We start from the raw sequence: 21,240 nt of genomic DNA, 5'->3' as shown, positions 1-21,240 counted from the left end.
TCTTTGTCTGAAAATAGGCTGATACAATAGTTTTGCCAGTTACATAATCATTAAAGAAAGACAAATATTAATTTTGCGTGGGAAAATGTGTTATAGCAATGGTGAGATGGCAAGAGAGAAGAGATAACAAGTGGTTTTGAGGAAGCGCCTCGGTGCAACAGGTGCAGCAATTTGATGTTGTATAGCAATGTTGAGGTAGCGAGAGAGATGAGACAAAAGATGGTTGTGAAGAAAAGCATTACTGCAACAGATGAAGCAATAAGTTTTTGTGCAGCAATGGTGGGATAGAGAGAGAAAATAGACAAGAGATAAGATGTGATCAGACGTAGGTAACTGCTCCCTGTAGCTGGTGACTGCAATATCAACCGAAACATCGGTGATATCTTCGCCTTCGACGTGGCTAGAACCCAGAAGCCAAGCAACTTCAGACAAGATGTGGTTGTGAGGAAATGCCTTAGTGCAACAGGTGCAGCAATAAGATGTGAAGAAATGGTGAGGTGGCAAGATAGATGAGAAATAGGTGGCTATAAGGAAGTAGCTCAATGCAACGGGTGAAGCAACAGGATGGTGTGAAGTAATGGTAAGATGGCGTGAGAGACGAGACAAAAGTTAGTTTTGAGGAAGTGTCTCAGTGCAAGAGGTGCAGCAATATGATCAACAGCAAGGTGTTTACTAATAATTGATAATAGGGAGGGAATCACCCATACAACCCAGTATGTCAGGAATATACACTCACCATACTCCATCTCGTGATTGGCGATGGTGAGGCGGCGCTGCAGGCTGACCTCTGTCTCTGTGTTGCGGTCACGCAGGCGACGCTCCAGCTCTGCCAGTGAGGGAGGCTTAACGAACACATACAAGGCTGCAAGGCCTTTCTCCTTCACCTGGCGCACGCCTTGTGTGTCTATGTCCAACACGCATATCTTCCCTGAAGCCATTACTTCTTCCACTGCCTTCTTGCTGCAACAACACGATTACCCCCTCACACTACTCAATATACAAACAGTGAAATATATAAACAGATATGGGGTGATCGTCTTTTATACAGTGCATGCATGCCAATAATTCCTTAACTGGCATTTTTATGAGGACTAGAACGAGGGCAGTTTGGCACATAGCTAGAAACATAGGGGTTTGGGTGAGTCACCTGCCATCTTGTTTCAAAAATTATGAAATTACTCTGCATTAACAAAAGGATCATATATGAAATTTTTATTCCCAAAGTTTTGAATTTAGTGTGGCAGATTTAATTAATTATATGGTATGTGTTTTTTTTCCTGTAAGTATATTGTTCAAATGTATTTCTGTTATGATTAATACATACATTTTTATTCATTTTCAGAATATTATAGAACAATTAATTGCCTTCACTTATTTTTTCTTCCAGGTTAAGTTTCCTCTCAGCCCGACAAGCCTCTATTCAGCTCCACTCAGCTCCCGCTTCCATGCTTACCTGGCTGTGCCCCGCTATCGCGCCGCTTGGAGCTATACACCCCTTAGCCTGCATGGCCTGTTCACTTATCTTCATGCATCAAGCCCCATCCACAGCTTTCGCTGGTGAAAGTCATGTTATCATATGACAGTCTGGCACCAAATACCTATCGCAGTTTCACTTCCATTTCACATCATATTTCTAACAGAGTTCTCTCCAGCACAGCATTCTGCTCTTCTGGGCCCATATTTTCCTTCTGAAACGCCCGGTATGGAGAGCGTTTCTCTGCATGAACAATGCACCCTCTGCTAGGCCAATTTTTAACTAAAAAGTTCATCTCTATGCTTACACACTGTGTGTATCTCTCTCAGCAAACTTTTTCAAATAAATTCAGTCTCCACGACCATCATTTTTTTTACTCCCTCCACCCTACCAACGACTTTAACTGCGCTCATCGCCTGCTCCCTCCAAGGCAGTTTAGATGTGAATTTTGTTTTGGCTTAGCCATCTGTTCCATGTTAATTAGAAGAGAATTTTCGCGTCGATATTAACATGATGTAATCCCAGTATTTTGGTATTTATTTCCCATCTTAATGTTTACTGTTCATCTTATAATAGTCTATTTTTTGGCTTTTCTTTAATATTTTTTTAAATTTCATTTCTTCATTAATGTAGCTGTGGGACATCATCCCATGTCTAGTGGTAAGTGGTAACATCAGCCTAAACTAAACCCCCACCCTAATTTCAGTTATATCTTTGTTGCGGTCATGCATATTGTTTTCTGCTTTTATTACTACTACTTGGTTTTGTGTAGCGGCTCCCAATTTTGGAGTCCAGTCCACTTTCTGTCAAGTCAAGTTCTCCGGATATGTTCCTGTTACAGAAGCCCATAGGCTTCTGTCATTGCAATGCAGTTCGTTTGGTATCGCCAAAGGTCTCCCTCTTCATAGCAGGCATGGATAAGTGAAGGATGTGAACTATTACTATATTTTGTCATCAGTCAATCTCTGGGCGAGTTTCACCAATTTTAGACCTACAAATTGGCAATTATGTAAAAACAAAGATAGTTATAAAGGACTACCAACAAAAAGATAATAAGTAAATGGATTGTTTGGACCCAAGCAAATCAAAAGTGTACGCATAAGATATTTAACAATTTCTTTGTAAGCTAAAAAACAAAAACAAAAAAGAAATTAATTTTCTTTTTAAAACAAAAAGTTATAGCTTCTATTTAATCACAAGTCCACTTGTGAATACTAACCACGCACACAATATACAGACATTAAGGTACAGCCTGTATACAAACATAGATTTTGTTCATCATGGTTGCTTCTTCTCTGTGGTTTTTAAAGGTGATTTTTTTACATCATACAGAACCAGTACACATTCCTGAAAATTATTAAATACAATTTCTTGGATATATGCCATGGCGATGTCCCAAGATATTCTCCATTAGGGTATACTGGGTATGGTTGAAACATTTTAGCATTTATCGTCCATTGCATTGGGATTAGTTAAGCGAGCGATGGCGAAAATATATTAAATAAAATACCATATATCTGCTCTAATGGGCAAAGTTATTTGATATCACTGTATTGTATTTTATGTGTAAAATAAAATTTAAAAAAAAATGTAATTTGTTTCAATTGTCCCAATGCCAAGGTCGGTTGAAACAGTTCCTGGGGTCAATTGAAACATATACAAATAATACAAAATATAATAAATGAACATGTTTTATTCATTGTCTAATAACATTTCACGACTTTTAATGGCACAGTTGAACATCACAAATATTTTTATTAATATTCAAGTCTTTCACGATACTTATAATCCAACATTATTATTAATCAGCCTTCAAAGGTTTATATTAAGTACAACTTAAATTATACAGGATGTATCAAAATTCATGTTACAACGCTTGAGGGTAGAATGCTCTTATTATTTGCAACCATTTTTGCCAATAAACATGTTGCCGGAAACACGTAGTTAAGCCCCATGTAGCCCCAGAAAAAGTCAGCATAGGCAACCCGTTGGGCTTTGTGCGAGACAGACGATGCTGTGATGAATTACGTGTTTACAACGCCGGGCAGCGCTCGAGAGGAATGTACGATGTCGAATGCTGGCCCCCGCCCCTTTTTACTTCCGTTGGTGGCGCCCTCACCTCTTTTCTTCTGTTCGTGCCGTGCCATAGCACTGCGCAGCGTGACATCGCAGTGTCGCAGTGTGTTTTGATATCACTGGTGGTCTGTCGTTGACTGTTCTGTCATACAAGCAAACTCGTGGTGTCATTTCTTTCGCTGTGGTTCTGAAAAGGGCGACGTTTTAGTGGAGCTCAATGGAGTACACGTTTAGTGAGTACATGGACATGCTGCTTGTTTACGGGGAAGCTAGACAAAATGGACGAGCCGCCTGTCGTCTGAACGAAAAACGATATCCGGGTCGTAGGATTCCAGCTCACACCATGTTTGAAAGACTTACTCAGCGAATGCGTGATACTGGTACATGTGCCGTCACAAGACCAAATGCTGGTGCTCCACGCAGCGTTCGTACTCCCAGTTTTGAAGATGTACTTCAGAGATTTGAGGAGAGTCCGGATACAAGCACAAGGGCAGAAGGTTCCGATATGGACTCTGACAAAATGGCTGTTTGGCGAGTTCTTCATGAGCAACTCTTGTACCCGTACCACCTTCAAAAAGTGCAACACATGGGTCCGGTGGACCTTTTCTCGTTGGTACATTCGAAGAGTATTGAGGAACCCCGAGTTAGCGGTTTTATTCAGCGATGAAGCCAAGTTCACTCAAGACGCTATTCTCAATTCGCACAACAGTCATGTTTGGAATGATGTCAATCCGCATGCAACGTGTGTTACAGCTCGCCAGGAACGTTTTTCAGTTAATGTGTGGGCCGGTATTGTTGACGGCGTAATCATCGGGACTTTTTTTCTTCCACCACGATTTACCGGCGCCGGATACCTCCAATTCCTTCAGAACGAACTACCAGGTCTTCTTGAAGAGGTTCCATTGCATGTCCGATGTGTGATGTGGTACCAACATGATGGGGCACCACCTCATTTTCCCCTGCAAGTGCGAGAGTATTTAAACCAAACATTTCCAAACCGATGAATTGGACGAGCGGGCCCTGTCGCATGGCTGCCAAGGTCACCGGACCTAACCCCGTTAGATTTCTTTCTGTGGGGTTACGTAAAAGGGCTTATCTACGCTACGCCAGTAGAAACGGTAGAAGAGCTTACACAGCGAATCATTGAAGTGTTCGAAATCATAAGGTCGACTCCACACATGCTCCAGCGTATCCGTGAAAACATGATTCGCTGTTGCCACCTCTGTGTCGCTCAAGGTGGGCGTGTTTTTGAGCCATTGCTTTAGGCTGTCACGTTGTTAAAACGTATGCAACAATTTCAATGTTGTGAAACAAAGCCGAAGCTGTGATTGATTTCAGAGTGAAATTAAAATATGTGCCACGATTAAAAAGGTTATTTCTCTACTCGAACGCCCGCACATCCACAACATAACATTCTACAACGGGTTGCCTATGCTGACTCTTTCTGGGGCTACAGGGGCTTAACTACGTGTTTCCGGCAACATGTTTATTGGAAAAAATGGTTGCAAATAATAAGAGCTTTCTACCCTCAAGCGATGTAACATGAATTCTGATACATCCTGTATAATAATCAGATGTAGGTGACGATTTTTTTGTAATGTTTGTGTACTAGTTGCTACTACATTTCTCAAAATTCAACAGCATTAATTATAAACTAGATTTTAGCACTCCAGCTAACAAAACACTTTGAGTAAAACTTCAAAACATTATTTCTATAAACATCTACATGTTTATGCATAGATAAACAAATGACAAAACAAAACCTCTATACTTTTCGTTTAAGAGAATAAAATTCAACAACTTTTAAAGAAAAACTTTAGCACTTCAGCTATAAAATAGATTAATAAAAACCTAGGGTTATTTCTATAAAAATCAATATTTTAAACAAAAATACTTAAGTAATTACGAGATCATTCGGAACCACAATTTTGGCAAACATAACTATGGCTACCTTCTGTGCACTCTTCATGCACCCACATTTTACTTTTTGTGCATTGTATCCATTTCCCCCTCTGTCTGCTTTCTGAATATGCTGACATACAAACAAGGCAGTAGCACCCCTCTTCTTCTGATGATGGTGATTCATGTTGCATGTTAGTTTTTTTTCCCTGTTTGTAGCTTTTCTTTTAGTCTTTCCTCCATCTAATCTTTTCTTAACTTGCTTAGCTTTGGTTCGTTTCAATCTGTTTTCATGTTCTCTTCTTAACTCTTCTTTTTCAGGTGTATCTGTGTATATCGTAGATTTACTGGTTTTTCACCCCCTGTTTGTTTATTCCCTTGGCGGAGCTTTTGATAGTGGTCGTACTGCTTCCGGCGAAAACATAAGTGGTGTACTCGAAGTTGCGATATTTTCCGTTTGAATTGTCAATACAGGAACGGATTGAGAACTTGTAAAGGGTTTGGGTGAAATTTGCTGAACACTACCACTACTTTGATGTCCGGGTAGTGAAATCAAAGTTTCTGGATCTGCAATTATGTTTTCTTGTTCTCTGTCTGGGACTTGTGAACACTGTGGCATATCTACAGTCGATTGTTGTACAAAAATAAGAGTTGCATCAAAAAGCTCCTCCGACTCTTCTGGTGGTTCGAGAGTTAAAATAGAAGGTGATAGTGTTGGCATTTTATCCTCAGGTGTACTGGTATTCTGAATAGGAACCTCAGTTGCCTCGATTGTATTTACAGGATTTGGCCTATTTGTCACAAATGCAGGTGCAAAATCGAGTTCAGTAAACAAATGCTGATAAAATGAAACAATTCCCGTTGTACAAAAGCCAGCCTGAATGTTGGATTGTGTAAGAGAAAGCGGCATAGCGGTAGCTAAAATCCCTGGGTTGTCATATTTTGACATTGTCTTGCCGGGGTGGCTTCACATCCATCCATCACAGGTCTAATTTACAGCTTTCTTCAGCGGACCGAATACAGATTGATCAAGCAGTTGGAGATTATGTGAGCAGTGGGTAGGGAAAGATAGCATCACAATGCCATTCGTCTTGCAAATTCTAGTGTGTTAATGTGAATATGTGAAAAGTGGTTACCAAGCACAAGAAATACTTTATGTGAAGGAGAAGCATTTGTATGTTTCTTAAAGTGTTCCAGGAAATGAATGTTTCATCCTGCATCCAGCCAGAAGGATTTTCCCTTTCAGCAGATCCTATTGGTCGATCCCTGATAAAGTGATCTTGGTATCGCACTCGCGGAAAGACGAAGAATGGAGGAATAGCGTTTCCGATGGCATTGACCGCACAGGCTATGACCCTCTCGGCTGAAGTCACTGAACCTACTTGATGAGAGCCACATCTAGCTATTATTCTGTCAGGTTTTTGCACAGTAGTTATGCTGGTCTCATCAGCAATATATATATTTTGTGGTTCTAATTTATAACGGTTCATGACAGTAGCCAAATTGTCGTAGAAAGCATCTATGTTATTTTTACTAAAGATAGTCTCCCTAGAAAGACTTCTAGCCTATGCTGCATGTTCTGAAAGTTCAGAATTTCTTCTCATAAACATGCAAAACAACTCTTCGCAGCCATTTAGTTGTCATCCCAAGTTCGAGGTCATGATAAATCGTACTTGACGGTTAGTTCGTATGCCAATTTCATAACATCATTTTTATTTAGGCCAAAATATATGTCTGCACATCTAATTGAATATTTAGATAGCTCAAACTTATGTTCCTGGTTAAACACTCTATTGTGAGCCTTATATCCCATTTCTTCATTTTCATCGCCAACAGTCGCATCTCGTTTACGTACATACCTCAACAGCGAACAGTGGTTTAGTCCATTCTTTTCTGTCGCTATTCTTAACGAAGATCCGGCTTTTACATGTTCATAGGCTTGTGTGTACGTTGATAAGTCGGCCTGTCTTCTCGTAGTCTTCCTTTGGCGTACCCTTGCCATCTAAGAAACAAGAAAACTAAATAAATAAACTGTTTCAACTGTCCCCAACCACCTTCTAGGTATAAAACAGTTTACAGTAAGAATGATAATAAGTTTGAATAAAAACTAATCATACATCCATATTCTACAAACTTCAATTAAAATGATACAAAACTCTAAATACTCTAACTTTAATAAAACCATAATAATTGCAAAAATGTATGAACAAAAATACTTTACCGTCAAAAAAACAATGGGGCCACCTATACACAAGCACAGTGCGCAAAGAGCGACGCACCACTAAAATTTGTGTTTCGACTTGTCGCCCGCTTTGTTCTCCCCTTGTACCCCTCACCAAATCACGCACGGTGTCGAGATATCCGCTTTGTTTCAACTGTCCGCTGTTTCAACCGTACCCAGTCTACCCTACATTATTTATTTAAAGAGTGCATAGACACAGGGAAAACTCTGGGCTCTGACCTGCGGGATGCAAAATTTCATGCATTAATATCAATTAGTAAAACGACCAAAACACAGCAAATTTGGTCACATAAAAGAAAATAACCAACTAGCATGTTTGGTTTACAAAATATGTTTTGTTTACAAAGCCTGTTCAGTCAAATACACAAGTTTGGTCATGTGGTTCGCCTGTAAGAGATTGTAGATTCCATTAGATTGCCTGCATTCAGACTATTTATAATTCATGTGGTTTTTTTATTTTTATTTCCTAACGTAAATTAAAACTAAGTGTGTTGGGGAGGGTTCCAGGTTAGGGAGGGAGACTAAGTGTGACTCAGGCCGAAGCCCATACACTCTAAGCATGCAGGGTATTAGCCATGCAGGAGAGGTAGCATGCATTGTGTGCTAGGAGGGGGATTGGCCAGCCATGGCAGCGATTGGTGCCATGACTAACTCCGCTCACTAACTATACTAGACTAAATCTAGATAAGTTGAGCCCAGGTAAAGCCTGCATAGACACAGGGAAAACCCTGGGCTGTGACATGTGGGATGCAAAAATTCATGCATTAATATCAAGCAGGACCCTTATGGGAAACAGAGGGATGGATCTTGAAGAAGAGTTGGACAGAGTAGAAAAGAGTCTACCATGCAGGGGGGTTGGGGGCTTGAACATTGCTGTCCGCATTGGTTTGGGTGGCACTGGTTGTTTCGGGGGCGACTTTAGTCGTTTCCTGCCGGGCTGCCAGCCAGCCCACTTAAATTATGAAGAAAGAATATTATTTAGGTGAATTTTGTAGCCGAAGCTACGCGGATACGCACTCCAATGTACTCGGCACAAAGCTGATGACACCAATGGCTTACCGTGTCGTGTGTCTGTGTCTGCCAGGCCTCGCTGCTGGGTTACAGCTCAGCTAGTGTACTGGGAAGTGGTGGGAGGCGTTAATACTATAACTTAATAATAATATGGTAAATACTAAATCTATTTAAGATGAACTGTCAGCAATACAAGTGTATGTGTGGAATTTACCTGCAGTCCACAACCACGTGGTTGGGGTCCGGCCTTGGCTGTCACAGGCAGGAGTTCCAGCTGCGCTTCGGAGGAGAACAGACCTGTCCCGGTGCTGCTCGCCTAGAGGTTCAGGCCTAAGCCGTGTGTAGCACTTATCAGTGCTACCCAGGGGAATATTTGAAAGGTAGCCTGTGCACCCAGTGTGCGCAGGCCGGTAGCAACAATAACAGTAATCAGATGACCGTATTATTATTGACGACCAATGAGCTCTGAGACACACGGGGAGTTAGATACCCTGTAGCCTAGAATGAACCTGACTAACTTAGCCCCGGGGACAGTCAGTGGGTGCTTATGAGTGTGAGGCACTGACGAGAACAGGGAAAATGATTGAAATGGATGAGACTGCACTCTCCCTTCATGATTATGCCGGGCAAGGGGTTTCCCCCCCCTTTTCTTTTTTAACCCAGCGCTCTTAGCCGATAGGCCCTACCGCCCTGGGGCCCCCAATGGGCATGGATGCGGATACTCCGCATACACAACCAGGAAGAGTGTTAGAGCTTTTAGCTATACACAGAGGCTGAGGCTACCCATCCCAGCTTATGTACCACCTCCAGCCCCCTACTCCACTCAGCTCACCAGAAAGTTGGATGCTCTGGAGTTGTCATCACTTCTGGTGCCTACCCCAGTCTCCTGCCACACACTGGGACTCCTCAATCACCCAGTGAACGTCCGGTGGAGGCCTACCCAACCTCTTCCAGCTGTCCAGGCTGGTAACCGGAGCTGTCCTCGTTGCTCACAACGTCAGCACGTCAAAGGGCTAGGGAACCCTGATACCTGCCCCTAAAGCACTCAGGGCACCACTCCCAAGTACGAGTCCTACCCAACAAGAATCCTGGGACTTAGAGGAAACCTCAGCGGGGCACCATTCAAAAATGGTGGATTCTCCCCATACTACTACCAACTTTTGGTCTACTCGGCAGACTGTTCGCCGGTAGCTAGACAAAGACCGTCACGCTTCAGAGTGCAGCCACAGGGTAGTCCTTGTCGCCTCGGAGCACCCTCCGACCCGCCGTACCTCGGCCCGACGGGTTTACAGCCGATTAAGGCCCGGATGCGACTACACTCGTCCGGCGACGACCGCCGTCTGCCCCAGCTAGAAAATGGCAACTACAGTACCCAGGCAGGAGGGACCTGGGGGTTGCCTCAGTACCTCCACCGACTGCTGGGCCAAGGGGGCACCCTGTCGAGCAGTTAACAGCCCTTTTTTAGGCCCGGTCACCCAACACCATAACCACCATACCCAGTCCTTCCTTTACCATGGGGCCTGATCCATTCACTATGGGGCCCTTTGGGGACCGATGCACCGAGGTTCGGCAGTCAATGCACCGAGGTTCGGCAGTCGAACCCCCCGGAAAGGTTTCTATCGCATCTGCTGTTGCCCACAGATTCAGCCCTTTCACCATTTCTGGTCTCATACATGCAATTGAGGATGCACTGAGGCAGAGTTGGACCTGGCAGTGCCCTCTTTAGTTAGAGAGGTGCTATGACCAGAGGTTGGGGAACCCTCCCAACATAGTCACCACGATCCTCCCCCAACAGTGGTGCCAACATGGAGGCACAGGGTTGCCACTTGATGTGGAGAGGCTATATAATCGAATCACACACCCTTTCCGCGGACTTGTTGGGTCATGTCTCGGATACTAGAACCGGCAACAGTTCCGACACCTCAAAAGAGCAATCACCTTTCTAATCGGTTTGTGGAAGCCGCAGGGCAGGCACAGAAGACCTCGGGGTTGCCTGAATCTCCTCACCGACTGCTGGGCCAAGGGGGCACCTTGTCGAGCAGTTTACAGCCCTTTTTGAGGCCCGGGTACCTGACCTGCAACGCCACTCCCAGATAGGTCAAGTCCACTCCCACCCACTCTCCCTTCAGGAGGAACTACCGAGGGCGACTGGCAGACAGTCGCCACAAAGCAGGCGAAGAGGTTGCACCACGAGATGGCGGCCTCTACTTCTGCCGAGCAGGCGGGCCACGCCCCCCCCCCCCCCCCTCAGCCACCTGCGGCAACGCCCAAGGCCCCTCGTGTCAAGCCACTCTTTGTATTCCTTGACCAGGGACATCAATACCCGCGTGTGTACCACGCCTTGAAAAATTCCCTAACCGAACACTTTTCGTGCATGAACAGAGGTGGGACGAGATACTGGTGCACACCGCCAGTATCCAGAAATACCAGCGCACAACTAAGGCCCTTCAGGCCATTGGGACGCAACATTCGGTGCTGCTGCAACAGCATGAAGTGTCGAAGAAATTCCTGCTGCGTGGCTTGCATCGCCATACACCAACTGACTTTCTCCAAGAGGGGTTCACCGCGCTGAATCTGCCTGTCCAAAATCACTAGTTCCTGAAAAACAGGCATAGGCGAGAAAAGTACGATGCCCTCATCATCGAGGTGCCACAGTAGTTCGACACAGAACACGTTAAGGCTCTACGAGAATTTGCAGGAATGCAGATCCGCATAGACGACTACAGACGACCGAAAGGCCCCTCACAGCGCAGCAAATGCCAACGTTTTAACCACGTTGGCAAGGGCTGCAGCGTGGCAGCATTCTGCCGATGGTGCAGCGGCCCACACAGCGCCACCGACTGCCCGGATAGAGGCCAGCAGGAGCACAAGAAGTGTGCTCACTGCGAATAACCACACTGCACCAACTACAAAGGGTGCAGAGCATACAAGAAGGAGACGCGTAGGCACCTTCCCCCCAAGAGTGCAAGAAACAAGAGAAACAATCTCGCCGTGACATGTGCGACAACAGGCGCACCATAGAGCAGCCCCAGCCCCAACAGAGAGCACCACAGGGACACCACGCCCCCCCCCCCCCCCCAAGACCCAACCCCTGGGGCCCTCCACCACCGAGCTTCGGCGAGTACCTGGCACAGGCCAGCGGGAGCCGGTTATCGCCCCTGCAGCAGCACTGGGAGCCCAGCCACAACGAGCTGGACTACCCAGTCCTAGCCAACAACCCATGGCAGAGGAAGAGGGGATTCAAGAAGAACCCCACAGGCTACAAGAACAGCCAAAGAAAACCCCCATGTCCCACTCAGGACTGGCCCAAACAGCCCGCCCAGGACAAGCTGGAAGCAACCAAGCCCGCACCAACACCGACGAAGAAAACGCCTGCGCCCACCCAGCCGCAGGCCGCACCTGAGGCCACCATGACAGTCGACGCAGCACCTGCGCTGCCGACTGCCCAGCCGACACCATCCACTAGCGCCCAGACACCAGCGCTCGTGGATATACAAGCAGCCCTGCAGGCACATGATGCCATCAGGGGCAACGCCCACCTGCTGAGTGCCATCAGTCCTCTCTGCCAGATACTGGTAATTTCGCTAGATCCAGCCAAATCCATGGGCGAAAAACTTTGAGCTACCATGGACTGTGTCTGTGCGCTTGCTGAAGCCGTCCATGGCCAGCAATAATCCGGCCCCGAGTTGTGACACAATCCCGGCCATTAGTAATAAGTTACACTCCCTCCTATTCTGAATGCACGAGGCATTAAAAATAAATTACCAGAACTTATTAACCATCTGGATAGATATAAAATAAAAATATCTGCGATAAACGAAACACATCTAACACCGACAGACAGGCTGACAATACTGAATTATGTCATTTACAGGCGCGACCGAGATGCTCGAGGCGGCGGAGTAGCCCTTGCTGTCCACACTAGTGTATAACACTCTGCTTGCCAGCTTCCTGATTTTCAACATCTTGAGGTTATTGGAATGAATTTAAACATAAATAGACAACAGATTAAACTAATCTTAATGTATGCTCCACCAGGTAGATCCCTCGGCGAGGCGGATCTGGACGCCTTGTATGAGGCGGCCCCGAGCTTCCTCGCTGTAGGTGACACAAATGCCAAGCACTTAGAGTAGAACTGCAGGCGCACAACAGCGAACAGCAGACTACTCTAAACTCACCTACTTAACAGAAACTACCATGTACATGCTCCCTCAGAGCCCACACATGACTCTGGTAGACTGAATGACATGCATGATATTTTATATATCGCCCTGAACAAACGTGTCAACACGGGATTTGCGCTCGAGGTTGTACAAGACATGTCATCGGACCATTTCCCAGTCCATTTGATCTTCCATGACGCCAATGCAGACTCAAACTCACCATGAAAAATCAGGGACTACAAAAACGCGGACTGGCAACACTTTAAAAACTATCTAATAAATCTCCCTGACGCGGCCGAAAATAATATTGAAAACGGTGATCACTTAAATTCCGCGATTCTAGAATTAACAGAGAAATTCCAGGTTGGTATTAGCCAGTGCATCACAGTAAAGGAGGTAAGGTTAGCACACGACGAGCTGCCAAAATACATCCGCAGCTTGATTTCACAAAAAAATCGACAGCGGCGCGAATACACACGGCGTCGCACACAGCAGACGAAACACCGAATAAATGAATTACAAACAGTAATATCCGGTGAAATTTCACTCTGGCGAAGCAGCCAGCGGGAAACTAAAATCGCAAGACTCAAAAACCTGGGATGGAAGCACCTGGACAATGACGAAGCGAATTTGAAACAAATCGGATAAAATCCCGCCCCTTGAAACAAACAATGGAGTAGTCTTCCAGCCGCGTGACAAGGCACAAGCTTTCGCCGACACACTGGAAAAAGCATTCCAGCCCAACATGCAGCCCTGCGATTGGCTATTCACAGCCTGACAGAGGAAATAACAAGCGCATTTAATGTACAAGACTAAATAGTTGCTAGATTTATATATGTAGAAAAAGCCTTCGACAGAGTATTTCATGCGGGGCTAATCTACAAACTCTACCAAAAAGGATGCCCAGACTGCTATATCAAGCTAGTCGCGTCATACTTAGCAGACAGGACCTTTAGAGTATTCACTGAAAGAGCTCTATCTGACCTAAAACAAATAAGAGCAAGTGTTCCACAGGGAAGCATCTTAGGCCCTGTACTCTTCAATGAATATGTTAGTGACATACAATGCCCCGCACACCGCCTAGTAAAGCTGGGTTGCTATGCTGTGTAGCAGGTCCCACAACGTCCAGCTAGCTACAAACAGATTGCAAGTCACGCTCACTGAGTTTTAACGATGGTGCACGACTTGGCATATCAAAGTAAACACAACTAATTCAAAGGCTATTGTGTTTACCCGCAAAAATCTCCCGCCTGCAGAACACAGGCCGTAAATACATTTGTTTGACGAACAAATACCGCACAAGGATGTAGTGAAATATCTATGTGTACACATTGATAGAAAACTACTCTGGCGCTACCACATAGACACCAAGCAAGCGCAAGCACAGGCTAGGATTAGTGCACTATATCCAGTAATGAGCAGGCGATGTGGCAGCAAGGTTAAAACCTTCCTACTGCTGTACAAAGCTCTAATTCGTCCCATAATTATGTACACAGTCCCTGTCTGGGAAACCGCTGCCCCTACACAGCTACTAAAATTACAGCGAATTCAGAACAGGTATATTCGAATCGCTACAGTTGACCCACGCTACTGTCCTGTAGAAGCTTTGCATCGTGAAACCGAGTCGGAAACTTTGCAAGACTTTTACATTCGTACAACACAAACATTCTACGATAAATGCGTAAACAGTTTAAATCCGCATGTTTCCTCACTCGGAAATTATGATCCCGACAAAACACAAAAATTAAAATGCCCAAAATCAATCCTCGCGCATCGCCCCCCGTAGCGATGCACGATTGGCCGGGCAGCCGGCCAATCACATCCGCCCACGACGGCCGAGGCCAGATCCCAACCACGTAGTTGCAGACTGGCAGATAAATTCCATACATACACTTATATTGCTGGCAGCTCGTCATAAATATGTTTCGTATTTAGCATTTAATATTTATCATATTATTAAGTTTTAATATTAAGGCCTCCCACCACTTCCCAGAATACTAGCTGAGCTGTAACCCAGCAGCGAGGCCTGACAGACACAGACACGCGACACGGTAAGCCAATGGTGCCATCAGCTTTGTGCCGAGTACATTGGTGTGCGTATCCGCATAGCTTCGGCTACAAAATTTACCTAAATAATATTCTTTCTTCATAATTTAAATGGGCTGGCTGGCAGCCCGACGGGAAACGTCTAAAGTCGCCCCCGAAACAACCAGTGCCACCCAAACCAATGCGGACAGCAATGTCCAAGCCCCCAACCCCCCTGCATGGTAGACTCTTTTCTACTCTGTCCAACTCTTCTTCAAGATCCATCCCTCTGTTTCCCATAAGGGTCCTGCTTGATATTAATGCATGAATTTTTGCATCCCACATGTCACAGCCTAGGGTTTTCCCTGTGTCTATGCAGGTTTTACCTGGGCTCAACTTATCTAGATTTAGTCTAGTATAGTTAGTGAGCGGAGTTAGTCATGGCACCAATTGCTGCCATGGCTGGCCAATCCCCCTCCTAGCACACGATGCATACTACCCCTCCTGCATGGCTGATACCCTGCATGATTAGAGCGTATAGGCTTCGTCCTGAGACCCATTTAGTCTCACTCCCTAACCCGGAACCCTTCCCAACACACTTAGTATTAATTTAGGTCAAGAAAAAAACAAAAAATAATAATTTCCGGTCGGTGGTCGTCTCTCGAGGCGTGCGCATCTCTCTCGCGGGCTGTTGGCTGGGAGTACCCTGCGACCTATTGGGTAACCGAAGGCTGGCAGTGCGCGGGGGTTTTGTGGCTGCCTACCGATTGCGTCCCGCGGGTGGCGGATATGGGATCCCAGCCCGAGAGCTGAAATCTCGCTGGAGTGACTGTGAATAATCAATAACAGTCCGCGGACCACTGGCCGGCCTGGTGGAGTCGTTATTATGGCTATTGGGGTGAAAGGTAGCCTGGATGCTGCCCGGTGCGTGGCAGGAAACAGTTCCATCGGTGAAGGCACCACAGGGAGCTCGATGTGCCCTGGATGCGAAGTGTAGACGAACTGCGGGCTGGAACTTGCGAAGCTGTGGACTGCTGCACGTGCAACGGAACTGAAACGGATCGGAACTCCGAATGAAGACTTCAGAGACCTTCGGCTCAGGCTACTGTATGCGGGCAGTAGTAGTCTCGAGCGGCACGACCTTCAACCGTCTCGGGGATTTTGGGCAGCGAGGTTTGGGACCCTCCCCCACCCTGTCTTGAAAGGTACACTGCTGTCGACTTGAAGAAGGAAGATGAAGATGGCGCAATACCAGGCTGCCTGGCACCCCGTGCGCCCACAGTTCGAGCCGGTTTACTGGCTCGTCTGCCCACCGCCAAGAGCACTTGTGCTCTTGGCCATCATGGCAGGCCTAGCTGCCGGCGAATCAGTGGCTGCCTGGGCAGCTGGGCTGGGCTGACGAGTGAAGTCGCCTGCCCCTGGGGGTATATTCGCCCCTGGCTAACAATAACCAATAACCCAGGAGTGCCCAACAATAACAATGTGGGTCGCAAGGCCCAAGCACCCAACCCCTGCATAGTTGATTTTTCAACCCGCCCAACTCTTCTTACCTGGACCCTCTTCCCTCTTGTCCAGTAGTTACCTGATTCCTTAATGCATGATATTTGATCCCCGCAAGACCCGGCCCAGGGTTTTCCTTGTGTCTATGCAAGTTTTACCTGGGTCACATTAGTTAGCTTTTAAGCTAGACTTTCAATGGGGCATCAGCCATGGTGCCAATCGCTGCCATGGTTGGCCAGTAAACCCCAATTAGCACCTGATGCATGTGCCCTTGTCCTGCATGGTTAAAAACACGCATGGTAGAGTGTATAGGCTTCGGCCTGAGACACACTTAGGTCCTCCCCTAACCTGGACCCTCCCCTTACACACTTAGAATAATTTAGGCTAGGAAAAAAATATCATTCATAATTTCGGAGTGAGGAACATGCGGATTTAAACTGTTTACGCATTTATCGTAGAATGTTTGTGTTGTACGAATGTAAAAGTATTGCAAAGTTTCCGATTCCGTTTCACGATGCAAAGCTTCTACAGGACAGTCTACTGGGGCATCTGTAGCGATTCGAATACATTTGTTTTGAATTCGCTGTAGTTTCTGCAAGTGTGTGCGAGCTGCGGTTGCCCAGACAGGGGCTGCATATGTTATGATGGGGCGGATAAGAGCTTTGTAAAGCAGCAAGCCATTTTTGACTGTGCTGCCGGTGAGTGCGACTTGTAGTCTGTCTGTGGCTAGCTGGAGGTTGTGAAACCTGCTATACAGCACCGTGTTGTCTGCATAGAGCTCCTTCTGTGAATACTCTGAATGTTCTGTCTGCTAGGTAGGACGCGACTAGCTTGATGTAACAGTCTGGAAATCCTGTTTGGTAGAGTTAGTAAATCAGCCTTGCATGAAAGACTCTGTCGAAGGCTTTTTCTATGTCTATAAACATTGCGACTACGTAATCGTGTTCGTTAAATGCGCTTGTTATCTCTTCTCTGAGACACACTAATAGGTGTACTGTTGAGTGAGTACTGCGGAAGCCGAACTGTTCGTTAGGTAGTATGTTGTTATCGCAAATGTGTCGATTGAGACGATTTAGTAAAATGCATTATTCGACTTTCGACGCAGTGCTTAATAGGCTGATTGGTCTCTAGTTTTGTGGTAGTGTTTTGTCTTTACCCGGCTTGTGGAAGACTACAACTTGTGCTTCTTTCCCCTGAGAGGGGAAGATATTTAATCGAAACATTGCATTTATGCATTCCGCAAAGTATTCAAGTGTTGCATTTGGGAGTTGTTTAAGAACAACAGCTTGCATGCCATTGTTTCCGGGGGCTTTGCGCGGCTTCATTTTTCTGATTACTCGCTTAATTTCCTGTGATTGTGTTCGCAAGGGGTCGGAGACTGTGGGCTGTCGCAATTTAACACGAAGGTCTCGGTAAATTTGTGCGGTGAATTGTCTGTCATAGGGCTGCATATTAGGCTGGGAAGCTGTTTCTAGTGTGTCGGCGAAGGCCTGTGCCTTGTGTTGGGGCTGAAAAACTACGCCGTTGTTTGTTTGGAGGGGCGGGATTTTATCAGTTTTATTTAGAATTCGTTTAGTCAGAGCCCAATCACTGCCGTTCTTTGTCTTGAGTTTTGATATTTTTGATTCCCACTGGCTGCTGCACCAGAGTGAGATTTCGTCTGATATGACTGTTTTGAGTTCCCTGATTCGGCATTTCGTCTGTTGTGTACGGCGCCGCATGTATTCGCGCCGCAGTCGATTCTTTTGTGCGATCAAGCTGCGGATGTACTCTGGCAGTTCGTCATACGCTAACCTAACCTCCTTTTCTGGGATGCACTGGCTGATACCATCCTGGATTTTTACAGTTAATTCAGTTATCTCGGAATCTCGGTTTTCACTATTTTCAATATTAATTTCGGCTGCGTCGGGGAGATTTATCATTAAGTATTTTTTTAAACGTTGCCTATCTGCGTTCTTGTAATCCCTAACTTTGCGTGGTGGGTTTTTATCTAAAGTCACATCATCAAAGATTAAGTGGACAGGGAAATGGTCTAACGACATGTCGTGTACAACCTCGAGTTCGAATCCCGTGTTGACACGCTTATTTAGGGCGATATCTAATATATCGGGTATGCTATTAAGTCTGCCCGAGTCATGTGTTGGCTCTGAGGGAGCATGTATGTGATAGTTTTTATTAAGCTGGTGAGTGTAGAGTAGTCTGCCATTCGCCGTGGTGCACCTGCAGTTCCACTCTAAGTGTTTAGCATTTATGTCGCCAACAGCAAGGAAGCTCGGGGCCGCCCCATACAGAGCGTCCAGATCTGCCACGCTAAGGGACCAATCAGGGATCGCATACATTGAAATGAGTTATATTTGTTTGCGGTTAATAGTCAAATTAATACCTATTGCTTCTAAATTTTGAAAATCGGGGAGCTGGCAGGCAGAGTGCCTGATACTGTTGTGTACTGCCAGGGCGACTCCGCCGCCTCTGGCATCGCGGTCGCGCCTGTAGATGACATAATTTAAAATGGTTAGCCAATCAGTCGGTTTTAAGTGTGTTTCGCTTATTGCTGCTATTTTTATTTTATGTTTATCCAGGTGGTTTATGAATTCCGTTAATTTATTTTAATGCCGCGTGCATTCCAGAATAGGAGGGAATGTAACTTAAAACTAATGGTCAGTTTTGTGTTGTGTGCCGGGTCCGCATTATTCGTCACCATCAATGGTGTCGGCGAGCGCACACACGCAATCCATGGATGCACGGATTTTGTCGGTCATGGATTTCGCAGGATCGAGCCAGATTGCCATCAGTTGGCACAGTGGGCCGATGGCACTACGCAATTGTGTGTTGGCATTTATGGCCTTGTTGCTCAGGAGGATGGATTGTACATCCTCCAGCCGTGGCACCTGTGTGTTGGTGGCTCGTGTGGGTGGGGGTATTGGCAACACCGGGAATGCGTCAACAGCCATGTTCACGGTAGCGACCGGCGCCGCTCGCTGCAGGGCCTGAGCCTGTTTGTTCGGGGTCGGGGCAGCTGGTGCAGCTGTGTTTGCCTGCTGTGGTCTGTTACCATTATTGTGGCCAGTCCAGTTTTTCTTGGGCTGCTTCGGTTGTGTCCACCTTGGTTTGCGCACCCAGGGATTGTTCGCCATCATCAGATACTCCAGCTCGTTGTAGCTGGGTTCGTGTTGTCGGAGGGCATCGAACCTATGTCCTCCCTCCTGGTACATGTACTGGCCGATGGTGGGGGGCTGTGGGTGCTGTGGTGTGGTCCAGGGGTTTTGCTTCGGTGGGCCGAAGTAGCCTGAAGGGCCTGGTTGCTGTGACCGGGGCTATGTCGCCACTCTTTGGTTTGCCCGAATGTCGTGGTGGGACTGCTGTTCGCTCTGTTTACGAACCTGGGGGAGGGGGGGGGGAAGTGTCTGTGACTCTCCTTCTTGAACTCGCTGCAGCCCCTGTAGTTTGCACAGTGCTGCAGCTTGCAATGTGCACATTTTTTGTGCGCAGGGTTGCCTCCATTTGGGCATTCTGTGGCCTTGTGAGGGCCGCTACACCACGGGCAGAGAGGGTGAGCATTGCAGCCTTTGCCAACGTGATTGAATCGGTGGCATCGGCTGCACTGGCTGGGGCCATTGGGGCGTCTGTAGTCGTCGATGCAAATTTCCATACCGGCGAACTCTCTTAGGGCGCGAATTTTCCCAACATCATAGGTCTGAGGGATCTCGATGACAAGCTCGTCACATTTCTCGCGCTTCTGCCGGTTCTCAAAGAACCAGCAGTTCTGGACTGGCAAGTCGGCGGCGGCGAATTCCTGTTGCAGGAAGTCGAGTGGCGTGTGGCGGTGCACATCACGCAAAACAAACTTTTGCAGCATCTAGTCTCGCTGGAGCAGGACCGAGTGTTGCGTGCCGATGGCCTGAAGGGCCTTAGTGGCGCGGTGGTATTCGTGGATGCTGCTCGTGTGAATGAGCAGTTCATCCTTGCTGTGGTTCTTGCAGGTGAACCACTCTTATAGGGTGCCTTTTAGTGTCATGTACACCAGTGGGTACTGGTGACCCTGGTCGAGGAAGACGAACAGGGGTTTCACCTGCGGCTTCCTGGTCACGGACGCTTGCGGATGTGAAGGAGGGGGGACGGGGTCCGCCTCGTTGTCGCTGCCTGCGTCGGACACGCCAGTGTGCTGTTGCTTAGCACGCTTGTTTGTTGCGACAGTCCTGCCATCTTGTCGCTCGTTGCTCGGCCCGGCATCGCAGTCAGCCATTTCGCTCGTCATTGTTGTTAGGATGTTCCTATCACTTAGGTACACCCACTGACCTTCCCCCGGGGCTGAGTTAGCCGGGTTCAGGCTAGGCTATAGGGGAGCTAGCTACCCGGGTGTTGCCAAGCTTGTCGGTCGTCTACACAATACACTACCTTTGCTTCGTAACTGTACTTGCCTATGCGCACGAAGCACACAGGAACCTTTCGCTGACATCGCTCGGTAGCACTCAGAAGTGCTAGCCACAGCTGTACTTGAAGTTCTCGCAGGATCGCTGGAGAGTAGCTCTGGGACACGTCCGTCCACTACCGAAGTGCAGCTCGAACTCCTTCAGGTTGTTTTTATGCTCAATGATTTTATATCCTCACTAGCCTTCAGAGTCATCATCATCATCATTCCCAGCCTGTGGCTGGACCAGCAAAGCAAAATACTTCCATCTTCCTCTGTCTCTCCACCATTCCTCATACTTCACTTTATTCCAGTCTTCTCCTCTCCACAGCACTCCTTTAACTATCTGCTCTTCTCATCTTCTCCTTGGTCTTTCATGGGGTCTTCTTCCTGTGTACTTCAACTCCATCATTCTCCTAGGCAGCATCTCTTTTCCCATTCT

At 46.6% G+C, this 21,240-nt stretch overlaps 1 protein-coding gene across 16 annotated transcripts in view; it reads right to left on the bottom strand.

The window, feature by feature from the left end:
* LOC134527320 (guanylate kinase) overlaps positions 1–21,240 on the bottom strand; it is a 395,696-nt gene that overhangs the window by 294,904 nt on the left and 79,552 nt on the right. For all 16 annotated transcript variants that reach the window (XR_010074161.1, XR_010074158.1, XR_010074157.1 and 13 more), the window contains one exon: positions 737–960. Coding sequence is in view for 10 of the 16 variants with exons in the window: in XM_063359888.1 (XP_063215958.1) it covers positions 737–960 (224 nt within the window). In the remaining 6 variants the exon portion in view is untranslated. The remainder of the gene's footprint in view (positions 1–736; positions 961–21,240) is intronic.

Source organism: Bacillus rossius, chromosome 1, assembly GCF_032445375.1.
Source record: "Bacillus rossius redtenbacheri isolate Brsri chromosome 1, Brsri_v3, whole genome shotgun sequence".
Lineage (NCBI taxonomy): Eukaryota > Metazoa > Arthropoda > Insecta > Phasmatodea > Bacillidae > Bacillus > Bacillus rossius.
Note: the sequence above shows the minus strand (reverse complement) of the source record. Positions and strands in the feature narration are given on the sequence as shown.